At 39.7% G+C, this 18,925-nt stretch overlaps 1 protein-coding gene across 1 annotated transcript in view; it reads left to right on the top strand.

Moving 5' to 3' along the window:
- The window catches only part of phf20a (PHD finger protein 20, a), a 37,152-nt gene extending 18,457 nt beyond the window's left edge, over positions 1-18,695 (top strand). Inside the window, exons 11-17 of the mRNA XM_057846100.1 lie at positions 3,433-3,588; positions 10,099-10,277; positions 10,361-10,460; positions 10,711-10,906; positions 11,002-11,434; positions 11,504-11,684; positions 17,535-18,695. Of these exons, the coding sequence (XP_057702083.1) occupies positions 3,433-3,588; positions 10,099-10,277; positions 10,361-10,460; positions 10,711-10,906; positions 11,002-11,434; positions 11,504-11,684; positions 17,535-17,677 (1,388 nt within the window). The 3' untranslated portion in view covers positions 17,678-18,695. The remainder of the gene's footprint in view (positions 1-3,432; positions 3,589-10,098; positions 10,278-10,360; positions 10,461-10,710; positions 10,907-11,001; positions 11,435-11,503; positions 11,685-17,534) is intronic.
- The last annotated feature ends 230 nt before the right edge of the window (positions 18,696-18,925 follow it).

Genomic DNA, 18,925 nt, shown 5'->3' with positions numbered 1-18,925 from the left:
ATGCCCCTGAGGAAGGAGGGGTTGAAGAGGCGGAATTACACGACAAAAAGTAGTTGAATATTATGGCGGCTGTTACTTAAAAAACGACGCCCTCGCCATCTGTGAAACATGTACCGTAGAAGTTCCACGAGGCAGAAAGAAAGCGTCCTCATTCAAAACCACTAACCCAGCAGCCATTTAAAACTGCATCACAAAGATTTTTGGAACGAATAATAGCGGGAATGCTAAAGCTATTGTAAACACTAAGTTAAAGAGCATATGACACGAGAAAAAAAGTCTAAAATGTCATTATTATGTGAATTAGAATCATTTTGAGACAATTCGACTATATACAACAATTTAGCAAAGCACAGATGGCGAGAAATTAGTCTTTTAATCTGCCGGTTAGCCACGCCTACCATTATAGGGCTTTAGCGTCCCCAACAGGTGGATGACGTCAGCGGTAGACTTGGCTCATCGATTTTACTATTCAGCCCATTGAGGGGAAATTATTCAGAACGAGGAAAACGCGACGAAGAAAGCCGCAAAATGTCATTGTTTCAGTCTCTCTACTCCAATATTTTTACAGGATATTCTTTTTACCCAAGTATTTTTCCCCAATAGCTATATAAATGGCTTGAGAAGGACCAGTCAGCCCGTTGAGGGGGAACTATTCACAACGAGGAAAACGCGACGAAGAGAGCGGCAAAATGTCATTGTTTCTGTCTCTTTACTTCAATATTTTTGCAGGATACTCTTTTTATCCAAGTATTTTCCCCAATTGCTAAATAAATGGCATGGTCATGACAAATAACAGTCTTGCACTGAATGGAATATGAAATAATAAAAATGCATTTATTCAGGACGACATGGCAAAATTACTCCATAATGGTCAAAACTGTCGACTTCACCTTTACTGTCGCACCTCCCGAACGATATTTTATGACACCTAAATCGGACATATGTCATTTCCCTTCCCCGGCTTCGGAGAATGTAAACAAACCAGAAGGCGTGACAGCTAGCCGACATGCTAACCCGAACCGAGTGATGTTTCAAAGTCTTCAAAGCGGAAAATCGCACATAGCTATCCTGGATTATTTGACATGACGACCCGGTTGTCGAATGTCTTAGCGGATCGGCAAACCGCCCGGCGGAGAGCAATTTACAGTTCGTTCCCCGGAGGAGGGTGGCTGGAGCTAACGCAGCTAACGTGCTGCTGCTAATGCATTAGGAGAGCTTTTTACATGCCTATCAATGATCAAACGTAAGTAGTCCTTCATTTAAAGGAAGTTTGTAGTGTTTACTTTGTAATCGCTGTATTCGTATTTGACATAATACAAAACAAGATGTTTACTCACTTCATCAAAGTCCAATGGTCCCACAGTAAATATCCACGGTGAATGGGAACCTTTTGAAACTCCAAACAGAACGCATACAGAATGATTTTTCTGCAGCCGTTTGGCTGGCGTGATGCAAAAAATAAAAGTATTAATCCGCAAAATCAGCTGAATCCTTCGTCCTCATACACAACAGTACACTGTAGTGTGAAGAGGACGTCTTCTACCGTACACGTCACAGCGCCCTCCTCCTTAATGCAAGACCGAAGCCGGAAGTCACTCATTTTCCTGGCGCGGGATTCAAAAAACTAAATAAAAATAGCGATCGCTTCCACACACATCCAAGCGGTCCATATCATTCAGGAGCATAAAATACCGCGTGTATTATGAAATAAACATGCTTTTTCGTGTCACAGGCACTTTAAACTACAGGGCTTGTGACGATACAGAGTCGGGCTGTTTGGGAATGCAGCCCAAGGCGGGTGGTAAATTCGCATCTAAGGCTAAACACTGGCACGACTGGAGACCGATAGTCGGCAAGTAACCGTCCTCCGACGGAGCCCGCCGCTCTAGCCGGTCCGGCAGGCCACCGCCTCGCCATAGGTGGGGCGGGTCGAGCCCGGTTCCCCGGCCTCAAGTTTCTCGAGCGTTCCCCCACGGCGTGCGAGCAGAGCCAGGAACCGAATATGCCGTGGCGAACCGGCCGGGGCGGGCGGATTATCCGGTACGAACGTAGCTACCGCCGAGACGAGACACTTTTTTTTTTTTTTTTTTTTTAACCTAAATGACCCGAGAACCAAAGCCCTGGATAAAAAAATAATGCAGTTTATACGACCACCATTCTTCATGAAAAAGTGATGTCAGGTAAGCAAGATTATCATGACGGCACAGTGGTTAGATGATAATTTAAACATGGAGAAAACGAAGTCAGCCAGTCAATAATGCATTCAGTATGTAAAATGACGAAGGGTCAGATGACTTTGTAACGCTGCCTTTATTTTCGGCTTAACAAAACTCAGGCACAAAACAACACGCACGCGGATGCGAGCTCCAACTCCGTCCAAATAGTACTGCCGTGTAGCAGTTTAGCTGCTGTAAAGCAAATGTCGTGAAAGCCGCAAATGTAAACAAAGCGCTGCGGAATGGGTACATGACATCTCGCTCTTTTGAGTTAATCATTTTCACAGCGTGCAACAAAGCATATAACATTAGCAATCACTTTTCAAATTATTTAACTTATTTCTCTGCTCAATTACAGTCCCAGTAGATAATCAAATTCTTAAATCAATATTCTGTAGCCACAAATATTATTCAAAATTTTCCTTCTTCAGTTTTTTTTTTTTTTTTTTTTAATAGGATTAAGTATAATAATGTATTGCTTAAAACAAGGCTGTTAAGATTATTTTCAGCTAGCTATTTTTCTTCCAAGAAATCTGAGAGAAATACACTTGAAGCGATGGCAGATAATTTCACTTATTTCCAATAGATTTACACTTAAAACTGACTAGTTTTAAGGAGGTGTGTTTTGCAGTGTATTAATGTTATATATGTTAGGAATGGCTTACTTTTAAAGGCATTTTTGTGCAACTTAGGTATTTACTCAGTAAGTAATTGTTGCCAAAGGTTTACCATTACACAATGTCAGACAATCTGTCATTATTTAGATGTTTGAACTGATGACTTGTTCATATTTTATGTTGAAAAAAAGAGCAATAAATTATGTTTTTGCACAGTATATTTTCTTTTGTGTATACTTTAAAATTTTACATAAATCTTTTAATAGAATTATCGGCTTGACATTATCGGTTGGAATGAGGAGGAAATTATCGGTTATTGGTACCGGTTGAAAAATGTATTATCGTGCATCACTATTAAATATGTTCGCGATTGTGGTTGTAGTTTGCAGTGGTGTCGCTGTACTACATCGTACTGACTAAGCTTTTCCTAAATATTCTTGACAATCTTAAAACAAAGCTTGCCCCCAGTAACTGCTCTTCATTTGATCCCAATGTTCAGAAAAATGTTTTGTCTCCCCCTAATGGACAAAGTTCTATGCCTAATGAAATAAATGTTCCAACTTGTTCTACATCTGCTTCCCCCTCCCCTGTATTAACAGACTGCACTGGTAGTGAGGAGAATATTGACTTCTCAGTACTGTGCCCTCCACCCAAATTGAAAATGCCATTCAAATATCCCCCCTCGCACAATTACAAGCGTGAGGCCTACCGCGGCAGGCCTGGATACAGCGACTCATTGGAGATAAATGTGGATGGTGGGTATCTGTTTATGTGTATTTGTTTGTGCAGTATGCGTGTGAATGTTTATGGCTTTCTCTCCTGTCCTGTTAATGCTATAGCCATCATTTGCTTCATCAAACGTGCTTATTGTGTTTTAATGTTGCTTCATGTAGCGTAGAACAAACGTGTTAAAGGAAGAGGGAAGCTGTAGTATTCACGACCTTTATGTGAAAAACGGCTGCTCAAATAATCTAAATAAGGCAAATCACAAATTTCTTATAATTTTGATTAGATATATTTTGAAAATATTTGAACACAAAAAATAACTCATATTCGCTGCCATGTTGGGACAAATGTGACATCATTTATACCCAAGCTCCTTTTTTCTGGAGGTAGCCTACCGACTCCAATCCAGGATATGTCTGAACGTCACAGGAGGCTGTAGCCTTATCAGTTTCGCACTGCGAGGCAAAATAAAATGGCATACGTTCCATAAGTTCCAAACTCGGTTCGAGTGATGAGTCATTCTCAAATTGTTGTAAAACGAGAGGCGGTTGGGCTGCTGGCTCACGGTTTGGGACCAGTCGAGAGATAGCGTCTTCATTGGGAGACGAATCATCGTGTTAAAAAAAGCAACCAAGAAATCAATGTGTAGACGAATCGCTTATCATACTTACATAAATGTACAGTATGACACACTGTCACATATCAGTGGCAGATACTCTGATGTTTGTGCACTCTTTGCGATAGAATACTCTGTTAGCATGCATTGTTAGCGCACAGCACATAAGCTCTGATAATCAGCAAACGTAGTTATTTTGAAGCAAAACACAAAATTAGCACATATTTTTAAAGTTACCGTTACCTGTTCTGGTGTTGCATTCTTTCTATTTTTCCATCAGGCCGTTTCACATTTTGCAACCAGCATGTAATCCTACGCGGTGTCTTTTTTTCACTTGTTCCCTTTCATTTTTCTCCTTTTTCGCAATGAAAATAGCATGTACTATAGACCCTACTCACGTGACGTCACAGCCACGCCCACGCGCCATGTTGTCCGTCTACTCGTCATGTTAATGCATTAACGCTTTGTAAATTCCTCCTATTATGGCGTGTTTTTCTGCGCGTTAACATTAATAATCAAAATGGTGAAGTCGTGTGTGGCGGTCGGTTGCAAAAACAGAGAAGATAGACGGAGAGACTTGAAGTTTTACCGTATTCCGAGAGACCCGGAGAGGAGAGCGAGATGGACTGCTGCAATTCGACGAGAAAACTGGGCTCCAAACGACTACCACAGATTATGTAGTAGTCATTTTATATCTGGTAAGATGCATTTAATATATATTTAGAGGGTTTTGGGCTGACAACCACAATTAAGATCATTGCGAGGCTAATCGCCGACAACATACACTCAGACGTTGTGAATGAACTACCTGAAAATATATAATTATAAGGGGATAATAAGACAGTTGTCAGACAATTAATTTACAATTTCACTATTGAGGTCAAAAGCCAAAAAATAAATTCAACTTGGGACAATCTGGAGTAGTGCTATCGCACTTCATATTTATTACATATCATATATGTATGTAGTGAGAGTGCTATCGCTAAACCATATAAACATTAAAAGCCCCAGCTCCACTGACAAATGACATGAAATACATTAGACTTGACAGTGGATGTTAGCAAGAACAAAAGATTTTGTATTGAAAATTTCGTAACTCACCTTCTCGAGCACAAGATAGATTCCTGCTGAATTTTCGTGGACGAGGACCTGTTTCACCCAACCAGCAACGAAGTATTAATAAGCCTCCAAGCTCTTATAGTTTTTCAAACTTTCGTGAGAATAGGCTGATTTTGTGTGGACAAGATAGTTGTACATATCAGGGTAGCAGATGTCAGGCAAAGACGGCGAAGACAGCGGGTCGAAAAACATCGATTTAGACATCAAATATGGATCTGGCGAATGGATAAACTGAAGCTTTTCCACATAACGCCTTTTATGCAATGCATCCAATGAGTTTACAGCGTCAGATAACACCGGGGCTTCCATGAATTGCTCTATAACTTGCACGACTAATTGAAAACAATGAGAAGAGGTCTAAAAAATACGGACAATATGGCGCCGGATACAGCGACACGTCATTTTGTGACGTAGGTGAGTAGGGTCTATAGAGCTGAAACGAATACTCGAGTAACTCGAGTTTAAAAACTGATCTGAGTAATTTTAGGAGGAGGAAGCAATGGGAAAAAAAAAAAAAAAACTTACTGCAGCCGACAGCCGCTACAAACGACGCCGACATTACTAAGAACTAGCCCGCATGATGCTACGGTGGTATCAGGTAGCGTCTGATGCGTCTCATAGAGATCGCATGTATGTTGAACTAGATGCGAAATGACAGCGTCAGCGGCGTTAGTAAACAGCCGCCATCTTAAAGCAGTAAACTTTTAAGCGCTAATAAATGAGATTAACGTTACTGTCGCTCACGTAACGTTAGCCCTGCAGAGGGCTAGGTTTCTATTAATTATGACCACTGTCAATTTGTGGCTAAAGTGTCTTACACACAGGCTTTATTTAATCTGTGAAAACAGCGCTGTAGAGTGATGAGGGTGTAAAATAAAAACTTAATAATGCTAACTGTCAATTTTAGCTCAGTAGTCATTGCTGGATAAAACACCAAGTAGCACTGGTCCCTAATGTGCCCCAATACAGCAGGTATCATACATTTATTTTGAACAATGCAAAAACTCAAAATCCTATCAAGACTTACTGTTTAGACTAACTTAAAACTTAACTACAACTTTAAAATAGCTTGACACAAATAGAAATTCAATTGAAACACTTGGGAAAAACACCTAACTTTTGAGTGATGTGTGTTATCAAGCGTAACGGCATTTTTAGGTAAGAAATATATATAAGATCTAAAAGTTTTTTTGAGTGAAAGCAGTGAATTAATCTTTTTTTATTCTAGTTACATCTGAGATGCAATTGTTGGCTTTTTTCAACAATGTACATCAAAAATAAAGACATTGACTGAAAATGGTTCAATATTAGATGAAATGTCTTGTTTTCTCGTGTATATTTATAATTGCTCTTCACCTAAAAATATATGTTTTATCCGATTACTCGATTAATCGATAGAATTTCAGCCGATTACTCGATTACTAAAATATTCGATAGCTGCAGCCCTAGTGTACTGAGGAAAGACCTCCCGTGGAATTTATGGGCAAACGGATTGTTTTAATGCCTGGCTTCCACCTCTATCCTACTCTCGTGCTGCCCACAGTTAGCTGTCAGATCCCCGGTCCGCCTTTTCGTACAGCTGAAAGCCAAACACATTGACGTGCTGGCACAGCCATCTCCTTTTCTTTATCGTTTTTGCGAGTAAACATCTGCATATGAAATTCTTGTATGAAGCGACTGAGCACAGCAGACCTGCAGATTGGGAGCCACAGATATGCCACACAGAAAAAAATATGGCAAAATAGACCGACCTACGGCAACACAGACCATTCTAAAGCAGCAAGAGAAAGACAGACTTCACATCGTTCCCTTTTTTTCTCCCGAGTAAAATCTGTGTGCATAGAAACACGACTATTTCAGTGACGACAAGTATGTAAGCAATATTTTCTGCACAATTGCTTAGGAAATTTGGGGTATAACTGACGTCACGAGCAATAGTGGACTATCTAAAAAAAAAAATCACATTTGATTAGCCAGAACTTTTCTGACATTATCAAAATGTCGGCTGACAGCATGTCCGTCTACTTCTTGTATATTATAAATACTGACTTTTATTGCCATTTTCTCCACTATTAAGCATCATAAAAAGGAATTTTTTTTTTCTTTTCCTCAAATTGTTAAAATGTTCTTTACGCTGGGATCCAAAGTTTCCCTCCTCCTTTAATGTTATTGCTTCAACGTACTCATATTTGATTAACTACTGGACTGCTCTTTTTATCTGTCATTTTATCACCCATTCCATGAATTTTTTAACCAAGTTCAAACTGTTGATGATTGGAGAAGATGGATCATAATAGTTTGAAAGAGACAAACAGTAGTATGATAATGTATGAGCACCCCTGGTAATTTTCAAAATTTCTTTATACTATAAATCATTGGTTGTATGGATCAGGAATTTCAGTTAAATACAGTGCCTTGCAAAAGTATTCGGCCCCCTTGAACCTTGCAACCTTTCGCCACATTTCAGGCTTCAAACATAAAGATATAAAATTTTAATTTTTTGTCAAGAATCAACAACAAGTGGGACACAATCGTGAAGTGGAACAAAATTTATTGGATAATTTAAACTTTCTTAACAAATAAAAAACTGAAAAGTGGGGCGTGCAATATTATTCGGCCCCCTTGCGTTAATACTTTGTAGCGCCACCTTTTGCTCCAATTACAGCTGCAAGTCGCTTGGGGTATGTTTCTATCAGTTTTGCACATCGAGAGACTGACATTCTTGCCCATTCTTCCTTGCAAAACAGCTCGAGCTCAGTGAGGTTGGGTGGAGAGTGTTTCTGAACAGCAGTCTTCAGCTCTTTCCACAGATTCTCGATTGGATTCAGGTCTGGACTTTGACTTGGCCATTCTAACACCTGGATATGTTTATTTTTGAACCATTCCATTGTAGATTTGGCCTTATGTTTTGGATCATTGTCCTGTTGGAAGATAAATCTCCGTCCCAGTCTCAGGTCTTGTGCAGATACCAACAGGTTTTCTTCCAGAATGTTCCTGCATTTGGCTGCATCCATCTTCCCGTCAATTTTAACCATCTTCCCTGTCCCTGCTGAAGAAAAGCAGGCCCAAACCATGATGCTGCCACCACCATGTTTGACAGTGGGGATGGTGTGTTCAGGGTGATGAGCTGTGTTGCTTTTACGCCAAACATATCGTTTTGCATTGTGGCCAAAAAGTTCGATTTTGGTTTCATCTGACCAGAGCACCTTCTTCCACATGTTTGGTGTGTCTCCCAGGTGGCTTGTGGCAAACTTTAAACGAGACTTTTTATGGATATCTTTGAGAAATGGCTTTCTTCTTGCCACTCACTATAAAGGCCAGATTTGTGCAGTGTACGACTGATTGTTGTCCTATGGACAGACTCTCCCACCTCAGCTGTAGATCTCTGCAGTTCATCCAGAGTGATCATGGGCCTCTTAGCTGCATCTCTGATCAGTTTTCTCCTTGTTTGAGAAGAAAGTTTGGAAGGATGGCCGGGTCTTGGTAGATTTGCAGTGGACTGATGCTCCTTCCATTTCAATATGATGGCTTGCACAGTGCTCCTTGAGATGTTTAAAGCTTGGGAAATCTTTTTGTATCCAAATCCGGCTTTAAACTTCTCCACAACAGTATCTCGGACCTACCTGGTGTGTTCCTTGGTTTTCATAATGCTCTCTGCACTTTAAACAGAACCCTGAGACTATCACAGAGCAGGTGCATTTATATGGAGACTTGATTACACACAGGTAGATTCTATTTATCATGATCGGTCATTTAGGACAACACTGGATCATTCAGAGATCCTCACTGAACTTCTGCAGTGAGTTTGCTGCACTGAAAGTAAAGGGGCCGAATAATATTGCACGCCCCACTTTTCAGTTTTTTATTTGTTAAAAAAGTTTAAATTATCCAATAAATGTTGTTCCACTTCACGATTGTGTCCCACTTGTTGTTGATTCTTGACAAAAAAATTAAATTTCATATCTTTGTTTGAAGCCTGAAATGTGGCGAAAGGTTGCAAGATTCAAGGGGGCCGAATACTTTTGCAAGGCACTGTATATCATATAGTAGACAAATATGTTAAAACGGAGGGGGGTTAAAACATAACCTTGCAGCAGGTGGTGTCATTGTTCGTTCAGTTGTACAGTGGTATTTGTTGTAAGGTACTATGGACTGATAAAACTAAAACTGAGTTATTTGGACAAAACAAGGAGAGGAATGCATGGAGGATGAAGAACACAGCATTCCGAGATAAACACTCGCTACCCACAGTAAAGTTTGGTGGTCATCCAGTGCAGTTACTTGCAATCTTGATTAAAGTCGAAGGTCTTATTGATTCCAGTTGGTATAGGCAGATACTTCAGAACGATAGAATCAATGACAAAGTTGAAATTGCGTCAGGGCTGGATGCTTCTACAAGACAACCCTGAACCCTGCTCAAAATCTATAAAGGCATTCATGCAGAGAAAAAGGTAGAATGTTCTGGCCATTTCAGTCCCCAGACCTGAATATTATTGAAAACCTGTAGTTTTCAATAGATTGGAGGCTGTTATTTTTTTGCAAAAAGAGGATATAGTAAATATTGATGAAATTTTTCTTTTGTATTTTTTGTTTCGATGCAAAAAGTGCAAAAATTATTTAAACTTTTTTTCACTTCCCAAAAATTAACGTTTGTCTACTATATATATTTAACTGAACTTGCTGATCCATACAACCAATGGTCTATAATCTTAATAATTATCAGGTGTGCCCAAACTTTTTCATACCACGCTAGATTTGTTTTGCTTTTATTGACAGCTAATTTTCGGTTTGTCCTGAAATCTAGACGACGAAAGCTTCAGTGATTGGTCCACTGACAGCTGTGGGTGGAGTGACGAAGACTACGGGTTGGATGTAGATGTTACCACCCCACCCCAGAGCCTGGACTGTGGTGCCGATGGTGACGACCAAGAAATCGTGCGATGCATCTGCGAGGTGGAAGAAGAGAATGATTTCATGATCCAGGTTATTATTTATGAATATCTGGTTGGTATAGTTTCAAGAATTTTCCTTGAGTGTTTGACGGTTGTCTTCATTTTGTTCGTCAGTGTGAAGAATGCTTATGCTGGCAGCATGGTACCTGCATGGGCTTGCTGGAGGACAATGTTCCAGATAAATATGCTTGTTATATTTGCCGAGACCCTCCAGGTGAGAGGACCTTTTGAGTTAATATGCTTTGTCATTCTTCTGGTCACTGATGCTGTAATCTAGACGTGTCAAACTCGGACATTTCGGAGCTATTTATGGCCTAATTTGATATTGAAGGAGCCAGTAAAGTCATCATAAGTAATCCAAACAACAATTTACTAATGTTCATTAGGTACTTCTTTTTTCCAAAGACAAAATTAAAGTGTTATTGTGCACCAATTTATCATTGCAAATGTATGTGTAATTCCAGGCCAGAGGCAGAGTCTGCGCTACTGGTATGACCGCGAATGGTTGAGCAATGGCCACATGTACGGCCTGTCGTTCTTGGAAGAAAACTACTCCCACCAAAATGCCAAGAAAATAACTACCACACACCAACTGCTGGGAGATGTGCACCATGTGGTCGAGATCCTCAATGGACTGCAGCTGAAGTTAAATATTTTACAGTGAGTCCACGGAGCATGCATGAAGCTGTAGGTTTTTATCCCCCTAAAACAAATTTTCTGCTTTTCTGATAACTTTTTATGTTTTTGCTCCAAAGGAAGAACACTCATCCCGACCTAAAGTTGTGGCGCCAACCTTGGAAGAGAGTTGCAAGGCCACCAACATGCTCAGACTCTTATCAAGGCAGTGATGCTGCTCCCTCTCCTGTCACTCCAGATGAAGACATGAGTCGGGGAGAGATTTTAATGTCCAATGCCCTGGAAAAGCTTAGCCGAGCCGCTGCCACCACTTCATCCTGCTCCTCGTCCCCGTTCCCTTCATTTCAGGACTCTTACATCACCAGCGAACACTGCTACCAAAAACCACGGGCCTACTATCCAGCGGTGGAACAGAGACTGGTCGTTGAGACCCGACAGGGCTCAGAGCTGGAGGACAGCATGAGAAGCACTGAAGAGCTACTGGAGCGTGAGCAGCGCTTCGGCAGCTTGCTAGAGACGGACAAACCTAGATCGATCAGCATGAGCAACAAGGTTTGTTCTTTGCAGTCAATCAGTTAAGCTCATTTAAGTGACAATTGACTACATAACATATTACTCTAGGCTACGTCTGGAGGTTCATGGTCAGATGTTGAAATGAAGAAAGAGGTTTGGAGTCATTCAGAAGAAAGTGCTGATAACTGCAAGCAACAACAACAGTGGCAGATCAACCTGCTGGATCACATCGATGCAGTTCAAGACGAAGTCACACACAGGATGGACTTTCTTGAGCGAGAGTTGGATGGTAAGTCTTAATTGACAAGGAATTTAGGATTTCACATAGTGGATATAAAATAGTAGGGTTGGGAATCTCTGGCATGAAGCCGATTCGATATGTATCTAGATACACAGGTTACGATTCGATTAAAAAACGATAATTTTTTAAGGCAGAGCGATTCAATACCATTCGATACAATTTAAGAACGATGCGGTTCGACACAGTGTGAAAATGATACGATAGTAAACATTTGTTGTTTGTTCTTACAGTATTTTAAACGGATAAAAAAGACCAAATTTCTACAAGCAAAATTAAACAACAAAAGTTCATACCAATGTATGTTTATGTTTGAGACATGAAAAAAAAAATAAGGCAAACTAGATGACCATCATTTTGTTGGCTGGGATTGATGATAAAAAAAAAACTCCAGCGACAGACAACAATAAAGTGCAGCAATTCAATCTCTTTATTTCCTGGTGTTTTGAACACAAGAGGTAGGTAATTTAAGTGCAACCTTTCAACGTAAACATCTTACAAACTAAAATTATATGCAGGAGCTCTAGAAATAAAGAATTAAACCTGCTAGTGTTATCATAATAAATAAATAATAAATAAAGCATAATGCTATTATTCTTTACCTCTGGTATAATTGGGGGAATAAAAACATGGCATTTTAGCCAGATGCGGTCAATAATCATTATTTTAACCTAAAGTTTAAAGTCATTTACTTATGCCTGTGCTTCCACATTTTTATTCCTCATCACTGTCCATATCTTTTTTGAAGGGCAGATTTTTCTTGAGGAAGATCAACTGATCCACATGTTCATGTTTAAGTAGACTGCGTTTCGTGGAAACAATATCTCCAGCAGGTCGTGCCATTGTAGTGGGTTATTTTTCAGGGTTAAAAACTCACTCTCTGTCCCTTACAAATCTGGCTGCAGTCTTCACTTCAGAGTCTGACGTGCGTTGAAAATCAATCGCTGTCATTCGTAACTTTCGCCTGGCAAGCTGGCGTCAGCGCTCGTGTTGTTTGTCCATTGTTTTAGCATGCGCGACTGTGGTTTTGTTTGCTCTGGCATAGTTGTGACACGCCCGTCACGATCGAAATGCATGATGGGAAGTTGAGACAACCACGACTGTGAGTGGTAGTTGTTCATGTGATGTGTGCTGTGTGTCACTAGAAGTTCGGCGATCCTTGGGGCCGAGCAGTGGGGAAGGCAGTGTGCGGCATTAGTGAAGTTCAAGCTAATTATGTGTCATTCATTTACACATCGCTTGGTACATAAAACTAGCAAAGCAATGGTGTGGACAATGATAACCGGTTTTTGCGATCATGATAGCCGAGTCCTTGTTATACTATCAATACATCTAAGATTTACTGGATATTTACTAGGGTTGGGAATCTCTGTCATGAAGCCGATTCGATATGTATCTAGATACACAGGTTATAATTCGATTAAAAAACGATACATCTTTAAGGCCGAGCGATTCGATACGATTCGATACGGTTTAAGAACGATAGGGTTCGATAGAGTGAAAACGATATGATAAATATTTTGTTTGTGTGTGTTTGTACAGTATTTTAAACATATAAAAAGACCACATTTCTAATATAGCAAAATTAAACAACAAAATTTCATACCAATGTTATGTTTTATTTTTTTATGACAAAAAAAAAAAAAGGCTTACTATATGACCGTCATATTTTTTTGCTGTACTGGAATAAAGTGTACTTGCACATCCACTCAGTAGGTGGCAGTGGCGCTCTCATTTTCAGAGTGCGCGCAGTATTTTTGAACTAAGGAAGAGCATTCAGCACACACAGACAACAGATATGAAGAGCAGTGTGCATACACCACCGCCGTTTTCGAAAGCCGTTTTCCGACCGGACTCACTCACGCAGCGACCCACTGTCTTGTCAGCTACACCTGTTCTCACGTCGCCGCCCGAGAAGTGCCATTTTTGGCTTGGGATTGTCACGACGACTGCCCTCACCTACGGTTCTACCTCGGCCGCCGTGAATGCGCTTTTTTCGTGCCGTTTGCCTTTTAGCTTTGACTTTTAATACAGTGGGTGATGATGAAAGACCACTGTTTACTGTGTCTAAAAATAATTATAGCAGACAGCAAGAAGCCAAATCAATTAAGACGCCACTTAAAGACATTAGACCCCAATCTCATTGTTAAGCCGCTTGATTTTTTCAGTGAAAACGTGCCGAATATTGCCAACAATCGTCCTGCTTTGTCAGTGTTATATCAGTAAGCCAGTGAGCATTGTTAGCATGCTAACTGCAAAATAACTCCACACCATGGCAAAGGAGGTAAATACTGTAAGCAGCAAAAATAAAAACTGTCCTGTCCAAGACACTTTTTTTCCCCTTTTATTCAGATTTGTTTTTTCAGTCAAATTTTTTTGGCACGTTGTCCTCATGAGTGAATGTTTCTAATCAATTTTAATTAGGTATTATTTACTGATTTTATTACATTTTATTTTTCTGTAACAAATGGTCAAAAATGTACCTTGAGTGTATTTTTTAGTTTGGATGTGAATTTTTTTTTTTTTTAAATTCAGGCAAATTGATGCACGTCAAGTCTTCTCTGTTACAAACAAAACAATGTTAATAATACTAATAATACTAATACTAATACTAATGTTAATAATACTTTATTATAAGTTGATCTATGTTAGTTTTTTTCTTTATTAGAAAAAAAGGACACAATGTTAGGCAGATGCGTATGTATAATAGTAATTTTATAGACAAATGATACTATTTACAGTGGCGACAGAGAGTTTGGGGGGGCGCGAAACATTTACGTCTTCCTTGGGGGGGCGTGACAGAAAATAATTGAGAAACATTATGACCACTGTCGATGCGTTGCTAACGTGTCTTACATACAGGCTTTATTTAATCTGTGAAAACCTAGCGCTGTAGAGTGATGAGGGTGTAAAATTAAAACTTAATAATGCTAACTGTCAATTTTAGCTCAGTAGTCATTGCTGGATAAAACACTAAGTAGCACTGGTCCCTAATGTGCTCCAATACAGCAGGTATCATACTGTAATGTTGACAAAGAGTCACCCGCTTCCTTAGGTTGCAATTATTTATTTTTTGGGAACTTGTGGAACAACCAACACACGACTGCTGTCTGACAAAGCCGACACACACGCACCCGCTAGAACCACAACAACAACAACAGGTCGCTCGCTCTCCCGCACCTCCCTCACCCCGCAGTGCATTCAGGAACGCATATAAATAGCCCCGCCATATTATAACTTGATATGTTACGATACATCTACAGTGCCTTGCAAAAGTATTCGGCCCCCTTGAATCTTGCAACCTTTCGCCACATTTCAGGCTTCAAACATAAAGATATGAAATTTAATTTTTTTGTCAAGAATCAACAACAAGTGGGACACAATCGTGAAGTGGAACAACATTTATTGGATAATTTAAACTTTTTTAACAAATAAAAAACTGAAAAGTGGGGCGTGCAATATTATTCGGCCCCTTTACTTTCAGTGCAGCAAACTCACTCCAGAAGTTCAGTGAGGATCTCTGAATGATCCAATGTTGTCCTAAATGACCGATGATGATAAATAAAATCCACCTGTGTGTAATCAAGTCTCCGTATAAATGCACCTGCTCTGTGATAGTCTCAGGGTTCTGTTTAAAGTGCAGAGAGCATTATGAAAACCAAGGAACACACCAGGCAGGTCCGAGATACTGTTGTGGAGAAGTTTAAAGCCGGATTTGGATACAAAATGATTTCCCAAGCTTTAAACATCTCAAGGAGCACTGTGCAAGCCATCATATTGAAATAGAAGGATCATCAGACCACTGCAAATCTACCAAGACCCGGCCGTCCTTCCAAACTTTCTTCTCAAATAAGGAGAAAACTGATCAGAGATGCAGCCAAGAGGCCCATGATCACTCTGGATGAACTGCAGAGATCTACAGCTGAGGTGGGAGAGTCTGTCCATAGGACAACAATCAGTCATACACTGCACAAATCTGGCCTTTATGGAAGAGTGGCAAGAAGAAAGCCATTTCTCAAAGATATCCATAAAAAGTCTCGTTTAAAGTTTGCCACAAGCCACCTGGGAGACACACCAAACATGTGGAAGAAGGTGCTCTGGTCAGATGAAACCAAAATGGAACTTTTTGGCCACAATGCAAAACGATATGTTTGGCGTAAAAGCAACACAGCTCATCACCCTGAACACACCATCCCCACTGTCAAATATGGTGGTGGCAGCATCATGGTTTGGGCCTGCTTTTCTTCAGCAGGGACAGGGAAAATGGTTAAAATTGACGGGAAGATGGATGCAGCAAATGCAGGAACATTCTGGAAGAAAACCTGTTGGTATCTGCACAAGACCTGAGACTGGGACGGAGATTTATCTTCCAACAGGACAATGATCCAAAACATAAAGCCAAATCTACAATGGAATGGTTCAAAAATAAACGTATCCAGGTGTTAGAATAGCCAAGTCAAAGTCCAGACCTGAATCCAATCGAGAATCTGTGGAAAGAGCTGAAGACTGCTGTTCACAAACACTCTCCATCCAACCTCACTGAGCTCGAGCTGTTTTGCAAGGAAGAATGGGCAAGAATGTCAGTCTCTTGATGTGCAAAACTGATAGAAACATACCCCAAGCGACTTGCAGCTGTAATTGGAGCAAAAGGTGGCGCTACAAAGTATTAACGCAAGGGGGCCGAATAATATTGCACGCCCCACTTTTCAGTTTTTTATTTGTTAAAAAAGTTTAAATTATCCAATAAATTTTGTCCCACTTCACGATTGTGTCCCACTTGTTGTTGATTCTTGACAAAAAATTAAAATTTTATATCTTTATGTTTGAAGCCTGAAATGTGGCGAAAGGTTGCAAGGTTCAAGGGGGCCGAATACTTTTGCAAGGCACTGTATTTTGAACACTCAATCCTATCAGGACTTACAGTTTAGACTAACTTAAAACTTCACTAGAACTTAAAAATAGCTTGACACAAATGGAAATTTAATTAAAACACGTGGGAAAAACACCTAACTTTTCAGTGATGTGTGTTATCAAGCGTAATGGCATTTTTAGGTAAGAATATATTTTTTATAAGATCTAAAAGTTTTTTGAGTGAAAGCAGTGAATGACTTTTTTTTTTTTTTTTCTAGTCACATCTGAGAGGCAATTGTTGGCTGTTTTCAACAATGTACATCTAAAATAAATACATTGATTGACTGAAAATGGTTCAATATTAGATTAAATGTCTTGTTTTCTCATGTATATTTATAATTGCTCTTTACATAAAAAAATATTTGTTTTATCCGATTACTTGATTGATCGATAGAATTTTCAGTCGATTACTCAATTCCTAAAATATTCGATAGCTGCAGCCCTAGACGTTTCATATCCCAGTATACCTTGAAACCGGTAATAGGCACATGTCTAATCTAGATACATATCAAATCAGCATTATGCCAAAGAATTCAAGTAAGAATCTAATCAATGACCTATGCTAACTATGAGGAAATTTAGAATTAGTTTTAGTTTCTGAAAAAAAGGTCAGCGATTTGATCAAAGTGGCCCTTTTTGAGTCTTGCATTTGACTTGATATTTAAGATGTTAGTCTTCAGTTATATAGTTATATAACTCATGCGCTAATTTTTAGTTTTGGCTGATATTTGTTAGGGAGGTACCGTTTTATCTTCAAGGAAATGCTGGATATTACTATTTGAATCCTTGAAGTCTTTGAACCCAAGTAGTGGGATTAAGTCAACTGAATTGATGTCACAGTGTCAACGGCATATGCTAAGAAGGCTAGAGATTTTTTTTTTTTTTTTTAAATTATTATTTAACCCTCATTTATTTTGTGTTTCTATTCAGTGCTGGAGAGCTGGTTGGACTACACAGGGGAACTAGAGCCTCCCGACCCTCTGGCGCGTCTGCCTCAGCTCAAACACCGCATGAAGCGACTGATGTCACAGCTGGGAAAGCTGCATCAGCTCACTATGTTGAGCTCCACATGAGGGCGCCACAGAACAGCTGTACTGTAGTTGAAATCTCGCTGAGCTTGGCAACGCGAGCAACGCGGACCTGATGTCTGCAGCTGTTTGTCCTTCTTTTAAGGGTTCTATGTGGTGAATTCGGATGCTCCAGCCACTTACAGCCTTGTATGGAAAATCAGCATTATGAATCAGGATTAAACACCATAAGTAACCTCGCAAATACAGGAGAAAGTCCTTTAGTGGACCAGATGACACAATGGCTCCCATGCAACTTGATGCCTTTTGTCTGCCTGTTCAGCTCAAGGTGGCTTGTATTTCTCTCAGTGCATACATAGTGCATTACACACTAGCTTTATATTCAGCTTGCAGTTAAGTTCCGTAAACAAATACGAGAATATTTTTGAACATGTTCAATATATATGTTTGTGCTCCAGTCATGCGTTTTAGCTCATCCTGTTAAAAAATGGCTTGATCCCTTGATGATACCCGGTATGTAATGGCACTTTACAAGCAGTCTTGACAAACTTATTTCCTGGAGTTTTGTATTTTCTTCTACACTGTGAAGTTATTTTTGTCTTCAATCAAAGGTTTCTTTGTTCTTATTTTTCCACAGCTTTTGAAACGGTGACCAGCGTGAATTGTGTTTTGTCTTAGCGCTTCTCTCCAAAGCGTTAGTTTTTATTTGTTTTCCAATTATTCCATAATAACACTCTCTCCATGGTTGCCGTAGATCCAAAAGGTTTCACTGAAGACTTACTATGGACTGCATCCCTCCTTAACTTGGTTCCTTGCTCTTGCCCATGACAACATACTCTTTTGACAAGTTTCATTTCCATTTTCCACCTCTTTGTTTACAATACTTTGTAAATATTTTCATCTTAATGTGCTCATCTTTTCAGAAAAAAGTCTCTTCATATACAGATGTCCCACGCTACTGTACTGTCTGGCTTAGAGCAGGGAAAATGTTGGAACAATGCAAAAAAAAAAAAAAAAAAAATCTGTTGGTACATTAATAAACGATCAGCATCATTAACCATAATGCAAAGTTTCTGTATTTCACTAGAATTGTCCACCCAACTCCTGGTCTCTTTATTTAGCTGGCAACACTGTCACTAAATTGAAGTTGCGTCATCATTCGCAGTTTTGATGTAACATGCATTCTTAGCCGATTTGGTCTCTTACACAATCGGATCAAAATTTGGGGCAGCAGTCTGTGACTAAATGCTTTCAGAGATGGAGAATATCAACAGGACCTCTTTCTTTCCTGAC

Source organism: Corythoichthys intestinalis, chromosome 9, assembly GCF_030265065.1.
Source record: "Corythoichthys intestinalis isolate RoL2023-P3 chromosome 9, ASM3026506v1, whole genome shotgun sequence".
NCBI lineage: Eukaryota > Metazoa > Chordata > Actinopteri > Syngnathiformes > Syngnathidae > Corythoichthys > Corythoichthys intestinalis.
This window is presented reverse-complemented; position numbering and strand designations above follow the sequence as displayed.